General features: G+C 41.8%; 1 protein-coding gene across 2 annotated transcripts in view; it reads left to right on the forward strand.

Moving 5' to 3' along the window:
• The window catches only part of LOC147609147 (sucrose transport protein SUT2-like), a 3,369-nt gene extending 348 nt beyond the window's left edge, over window positions 1–3,021 (forward strand). Inside the window, exons 1-5 of one of the 2 annotated variants that reach the window (XR_015264310.1) lie at window positions 1–1,015; window positions 1,207–2,069; window positions 2,178–2,241; window positions 2,352–2,561; window positions 2,648–3,021. The exon at window positions 1–1,015 is cut by the window's left edge and continues 348 nt beyond it. Coding sequence is in view for 1 of the 2 variants with exons in the window: in XM_086788212.1 (XP_086644338.1) it covers window positions 505–1,015; window positions 1,207–2,069; window positions 2,178–2,241; window positions 2,352–2,395; window positions 2,648–2,824 (1,659 nt within the window). In the remaining variant the exon portion in view is untranslated. The remainder of the gene's footprint in view (window positions 1,016–1,206; window positions 2,070–2,177; window positions 2,242–2,351; window positions 2,562–2,647) is intronic. The other variant, XM_086788212.1, reaches the window with a different exon arrangement.
• Window positions 3,022–7,383: the final 4,362 nt, after the last annotated feature.

A 7,383-nucleotide genomic window follows, 5' to 3' on the forward strand; every position in this document is an offset into this window, starting at 1 on the left:
CAACAGGCTGGGCATCATTTTATTTCCCCCACTTGGGAGTTTGTTTATGCGGTGCGATCAATCTGTAAAGGGCACACAGAGAAAAGTGCGGCGCTTTCTGATGTGGGATTACTCGGATTAGGGCGTGATGGGCGGGCGAAGCAGAGAAGAGAAGAGAGTGTAACTGCAATCCATTATCAAGCCTCTCTTGATTGGGGGGTGGGTTCATCATCGCCCATTATTACCATCCAGGAGAGTATCGGTGCGACCATCCCTTGGCCTGATTCGGGCGGTTTCAAAACAGTAAGGTATGCCATAGCCATCTAAAGCACCGGAACTTGTAAATAGTACATTGTAAGTACGTCGCCTTGTTAAATATACTCACAACATCCAAGGATAAAAAAGAGGATCATCCCTTCTGGTCAAGGAAGGGAAGCCCTCCACAGGTTTGTACAGCTTCTGCAGGTTTTCCACTTAGGAGTCTAACCATCATTCCCAGGCACCCATACGCCTTAAAAAAAAACCATGGCTCCAACAGAAGCAGCTGTGGCTATAACAAGTGGAGGTGATGGTGGCCTCAAACCTTCGATAAGCAACAAGGGCAAGAACAGAGTACCTTTGAGGGCTTTAGCAAGAGTCTCATTGGTGGCAACTGGTGTGCAGTTCGGTTGGGCCCTTCAGCTCTCTCTCCTAACGCCCTATGTCGAGGAGCTTGGCATTCCACATGCATGGGCAAGCTACATCTGGCTTTGCGGCCCCATTTCTGGCATGCTCATGCAGCCCCTTGTTGGGCACTTGAGCGACCAATGTGAGAGCTCCTGGGGTCGAAGGCGCCCCTTTATAATAACAGGTGCAGCCTTTGTTGTGTTGGCTGTTCTCATCATTGCTTTCTCAGCTGATGTTGGCTATGCATTGGGGGATAGCTTGACATCTCGACCCCGAGCAATTGTCATCTTTGTGGTCGGATTTTGGGTTTTGGACCTGGCCAACAACACTCTACAGGGGCCGTGCAGAGCTCTTCTTGCTGATTTCACAGGTAAATTGTACTCTATCATCAGTCCATGTTTGCCCCAGCTGTCTGATTGTGTGGTTTGTGGTTCTCACATTGTCTGAAGAACACTTACATCAATGTCAGGGGCACAAGGATATGACAAATAGTGGAATGAAGGCTGCTGAGCAGTTAAAAATAGGATTACATGTCTAACTGATTTGTGGTTTTATGTGTAGGAAAGGATCACCGTAGATCACGACGGGCCAATGCTTTTTTCTCTCTATGCATGGCTGTCGGAAATGTGCTTGGCTATGCCACTGGTGCTTATAGCAGCTGGCACAAGGTCTTACCCTTCACCTTAACTACAGCTTGTGATAAGAGCTGTGCCAATCTCAAGTCTGCCTTCCTGGTGGCCATCATCATGCTATTTTTGACCACAATCTTAAGCATTACAGCTGCTTCTGAGATTCCATGGTCTCCATCCATGAGCAGCAACAATAAGCAAAGCGGCACTCCAACTGTTCCACTGCTGTTGCGCAAAGAATCCTCTACCCAGCTCTTACATAAAGAGACCAAGCAAGTAGCACTGCAAGTGAATGGGGATGAGGAAGAAGAAGAAGAAGAAAATGAGCCAGAGCAGGAGGCTTTCTTTTGGGAGCTCTTTGGCACTCTCAGAGACCTTCCAACACCGATGCGCCACGTCCTCCTGGTCACAGCCCTCACCTGGTTTGCATGGTTTCCCTTTATTCTTTTTGACACAGATTGGATGGGGCGGGAGGTTTATCTGGGAGAGCCTTCCGTGACCGATGCTAGCATGGCAAAGCTGTACAATGCAGGTGTCCGTGCGGGGTCTTTTGGACTCATGCTTAACTCTGTTGTTCTGGGTATCACATCATTGCTCATAGAGCCTTTATGCCGTAGAGTTGGACAGAGGAAGGTCTGGGCTGCAGCCAATATCATTATGTCTGCTTGCTTTTCCGGCACAGTCATTATCACGGTATTGTCCAAACAGGCTTCTCGCCCAAAATCAGGCTACCCACCTGCTGGTATTTTGGGGTTGGCCATTGGCATCTTCGCCATTCTTGGAATGCCACTTGCTGTGAGTCCTGAACTAGCCTTTATAGTTTGCAACAGTTCTGATGACAGGAGATGCTTGTTGTCTTCTACCAGTTCTTTGATAGATTTGATGTGATGCTATGCCTGTCAGGTAACTTATAGTGTGCCCTATGCTGTAACTACTACTGTCACAAACACTGCAGGTGGTGGCCAAGGTGAGTGCAAGAGAAACCTACTATTATTTACTATCTCTGCATCTGTATGCAAGCATCTTTCTGATTTGGATATCTCCACTCTAAACAAGTCCATGATGCTTGCACCACAGGACTTTCTATGGGAGTGCTCAACTTAGGAGTTGTTATCCCGCAGGTATGGTGTTTAATCTTGCACAGCTTTCTAATTCTTTCTGTTGTAGGATGCTCAAGACTGTCAAGTAGGGGGTGGGGACAGTAGCCAGGTGGTTAAGGCGGCACCCTTCTCCTCCCAGGACGTGGGTTTGATTCTCGCTCAACCCTCCCCCTCACTCCACAAAGGGGTAAAAGAGTGTGTGCTTTTCTTTTTCGCAAAAAAAAAAGACTTCGCAAAGTAGATGGCCTGCTAACTTCTTCACATGTTTGCCAGATTGTTGTTTCAGTGGGAAGTGGGCCGTGGGATGAGCTGTTTGGTGGAGGCAACATGCCTGCTTTCATGTTGGCAGCTGTGGCTGCCTTATTAGGTGGCATATTGGCTGCAGCTCTTTTGCCCAAACCACCACCCGATTATCAGAATCACCCAATGCAGCATGTCCCCATTCATTGAACCTCATTGACTGCCATAATCATTCACGTCTCCTGTAGCTGCCATGATCGCATGCTAGGATTTCCATGCATTTGTAAGCTTTGCTTTACTCGACATCTCGTCCTCCCCGTCTTTTTTATTCAATGTAAAAGCTTCCTATTGTGGAACACTCATTTCAATAACTGTAAAAATGCAAAAAAAAAAATGCATCACACCTACCCACTAGTCACATACCATATTGTCGTGAAGTGTTCTTGTTTGAAGCTAGTTAGGGTGTAAGTAGTTCTGCTCGCAATTATTCCTCCTCCAAACTGACCCCGAAGACGCAACTTGTGCGATTGGAGCTGTGAGAGCCCCAATCGACAACACACCCCCCCCCCCCCTTGCCCGTCCCCTGCTTTGCCCTCGCTACCCCCTCCCCCTCCCCTGTTCGCTGCCCCCCGCCGCTCCCCCTCTTCTCTTTTCTTTCCTGCTGCCCCTTATTCTCCCTCCTTCTCCCTCTCCTGTGCTCTGTTTCCCCTCCCCCCTCCCTTGCCTCCCTCCACCTCTCCCTTGCGGCCCCTCCCGTTCCTCTCCCACATCTCCCTTTCGGCTCTGCCTCTCTTTTTCACGCCGTCCCCTCCGTTCTCAACAGGCAGTTTTTTTCTGGTTCTTGGGCATTTTATCCTTCGGCAAGCTTCGGCTTCTTCTAGTCTTCACCCCTTAGGAGGACTCCATGGCAGCTGCTCCGTCATCCCCGACCGAGGCTGCCATCCAGTCTATCCTTCTTAGAGGTGGACCTCCAGCTCCTCGCTTCGAGAGTCCCATCCCTAGAGGCCTCCACTCTGGTGTGCAAGATTGTTGGTAGCCGTCTGGCGCGCGGACAGCTCAGTAATCTTTTATAGGCTAGCCTCCTTGGAGCGCCCATAAAGATTACCGATATTTATGCTTTGGGGCACGGCTACTACCAGGTTGAGTTTGACTTGCTAGCGACATCAAATAGTGTTTGACTTGCTAGCGACGCAAATAGTGTCATGCAGTGAAACTCACTGCAGTTGCGTAATGAACTATTCATTGCTAATCACTGTTGAATTTCGAAGCAAACCACTCAGAATCGCTTAAGAGAGATAAGATAGAAGAATGGAAGAGAGAAAGCTAACACAGCATAGACCCGAGACGGTCAGGCCTCCTCAACAGCAATATAGATTATTTCTCCAAAATTATTACAGAGTGTATTGGTTGATTAAATTCGGCATGGTATCACCATCAAACAAGATTGAAAACAAATGATTTGGAATCTCCTAATTCGGCTTACCATACACGCACAAGAGTTGGAGAAACTCACCCATTTGTGTGCCACCCCCCCAATGGCCTTCCAATGGGTCACACAACTGGTTGTCTTTCTTATGTTTTGGAAGCACACGAGAGTGTAGTCCTTCGAAGAAGAATTTAGCTAGCTTTTCTTCACAAGGGCTTTGAAGCACTTTCTCGCATACACTTGGACAGCACCTCCGCCACGAAGTCATTAGGCAAAACTTGAACTCACAAAACGTTTCTCTAAGAAAATATTTAAAAAAGAATAGGCTAGCCAATGAGAGCTCTGGGATTCTAGATCCATGTAACATGGATCTTTTTGAATCTTATGGCACCAAGTCTTACAAGATCAAGCTAGTGGAATATAATATTGAGACCAAATATTAAAAAACTAAAGAAATATCAAATGTGTCTTGTGGTCTTTACAATAAAATATCAAATGTGTCTTGTGGTCTTTACAATAAAATATTATAGTGTCAGAATCGTGAATGTCTCGTCTGAATCACATGAATCTTTTTTCCTCTCACTTTTTATGCTTTGATTTTTTTCTCTTTTCACTTTCTTTCTTTTTCTTCTCTACAGAATTCGATTTTATCATATTTCACGCGTCCTTGTTTTGTTTCTCATAAAAGTTTGTTGTAAGCATTCTCTCTAATATGTCTATCTTATGGTAATTTTTTTATTGAGATATTGTTGATTTCTCATTGCATTCTTGAAGGTAGTCTTTCTTCTCTGTTCTTTTAGGAAAAAAAATTAGAGATAGGTTTCTCTTTAGTATGTTCATGTTCTGGTAAACTTTTATCTTATTTGGACATAATCTCTTTGAGATATTGCTGATTTCTCATTGTATTCTTGAAGATAGTCTTTCTTCTCAGTTCTTTTAGGAAAATAATTAGAGATAGGTTTCTCTTTAGTATGTTCATGTTTTGGTAAACGTTTTTCTCCTTTAAATAGAAAGCTCAATGAGATAATGCTAATTTCTTATGGTATTCATAAGTTAGTCCTTCTTCTCTTGTTTTTTTTGGCCAAAACTTTACAGGTTGTTTCCTCTCTCGTATGTTGTTCTTCTGCTATGGAGACTAATTCAAAATCTTTGGTGTTGGTCTGTAGTTTTTTAAGTTTGGTAAAGGAAGAGGTAATAAGAAATTTTCTTTCTTTTTATTCAAAGTTTGCTAATCTTTAAATGGTAAGTTTTTGTTTTTTTGTTTTATTGGTAATCTTAATAATGTAATATATTGATAATATCTGAAATTTGTCGCTTTGCTATTTGCAGGTTTCGAACCTTTGAGTTTTGTTGGTTTGGAGATTGCTTAGGACTCTGGCAAAAAAGTAATAATCAAGTTCAATCTCTTGTTAGTTTAGTTCATGAGTGTAAAATTGTTAATTTTGACACGTTGGTTAATTCAATGGCTTACATTGAGGTATCATTTTATTGATATTTATTTATTTTATAAATTTGTTTCCTTACTGTAGATGTCTCAAAGAAGGAAGAGTATAAGTAATATACACATTGTGGAGGTTTTGGATTCCTGAACAATACAGTAAATTCACGTGGGTCTTAATGCGACTAAGCATTCGAGGCTCTTTCAAAGTGAAGCTAAGAGAAACAAGTGATTTATCAAAATATTGGAAAGGTAGAATATTAAAGTTTAAAAAACAAATGGATAGTGCAACTATGAGAATAGAAGTTCTTATTTAGCACGTGTATTTGCACAATCAAATCCGCTTGTATCCAGATAACCAAATTTCAAGGCACAAGCTAAAAAATGAGTAGGTATTTTTTTAATCAATATAATTGTTTTTGTTTTCCGATTCTGAAGCACATGATGTTTTCCAGCTTTGTTTCTTTCCACTTTGGAAGAGTGATAGTCTGTGGAGTGTCTAAGTGAAAAAATCACTATTCTCCATGCTGAGATTGGTACATTGATGTACAAAAACAAGAAAGCAAGTTGTTTGTCTACCAAACAAATCTATTTTTATAACTCGTCGTGCATTCCACCTACAAGAGGAGATAATTTTGGCTCTTTGCAGAACATACCACTTCTTTCCTTGTCTAATCTTGAATGGCCACGTCCTAACTTAGAGCAGATTCAAGCTTGCAAGCTAAAGCTCTCAAATAATGTGCAGGCTACAATGAAATCATCCACATGATTAAAAGATGTCCACACGTGAGCTGATTTTTTCCTTTCGATTGCTTTGCCTGTTTTTTGCATCTTGTGAAGAACTAAAGAAAACTAAAATCACCTATGCTTGCAAAAGTCCAACTGATGGTGGCTGGATGACACATTTCTTGGGTGATCAATGGAATACAAAGAGAACTTGTGATGATGATACAATTGAGTGCAGAGTCACAAAGGTGGATGTCAAATTCAGGTGAGTTGCAATGAATATAACTAGAATGAACGTCACTGCTAAAAATATAGTTTTACTTATGTTGTTTGTTTTGATGAATAGGTACTTCATTGCTCGACAGGTGTTATGTATGTGTTTCAAGTATACAAGATGGAGACTCTTAAGAGGTGATTGGCTAAGCTTAAATCAAGATTTATGGGATCCCACACACTCTATTGTGGTGGATGTGGCTGTTGTTTGGGAGGCCACGATATAATTTCATCCAACATGGAGAGTAATTGGCCTCTAGCCTTTCTTAGACAAGAGATATCGTTGATGTTAAATGATCCTCCTACAAACTTCTATTTCAAACTAGATGGTAGAAAGATTAGGACTAGACATGAAAAGTCTATTTCATACAAGCAATGTATTGCCCCTTATACCCTTGAGATTGTGGAGTAGATGTAGCATTCTCCATCTCAAATTAATGACACATTTTTGGCTTTTTCAAAATTTGTGTTTATTCAAGCAAATTTTAAGTTCTTGAAAAATAAGTAGAAGTGTAAATCAAATCTGTGCTTGACATAAAAAGAAAATCTACAATTGATGTAAAGAACTTTGTACATAGGTATTAGTGTAAATGTAAGTTTAATTATAAATCTAAATATTGATGTAAGTTTTTAATATGCATATAAGTGAGTATAAGTATAAGTAAGTTCATTTCTTTCATTATACCTTCACGTGCTTTCACTCTCTAGCCTTCCTCGCATGCAATTTCTCACTTTTTCTCGCATATTTTGATACATCATGGCTGTTCTTCGAGTAGCCTTTGATGAGTGGATTAGTAACACTCGTTACGCTCACCTTGTAGACTCAATTTATGCTAGATTTTGTAAGAACATAGAGCTTGAGAGCTTAATGTCTAGAGCCTACAACCTAACAACTATGTCTTGGTA

The sequence above is a fragment of the Cibotium barometz genome, chromosome 52 (assembly GCF_041138505.1).
Source record: "Cibotium barometz isolate CiBa-2024 chromosome 52, ASM4113850v1, whole genome shotgun sequence".
In the NCBI taxonomy this organism is placed as follows: Eukaryota; Viridiplantae; Streptophyta; class Polypodiopsida; order Cyatheales; family Cibotiaceae; genus Cibotium; species Cibotium barometz.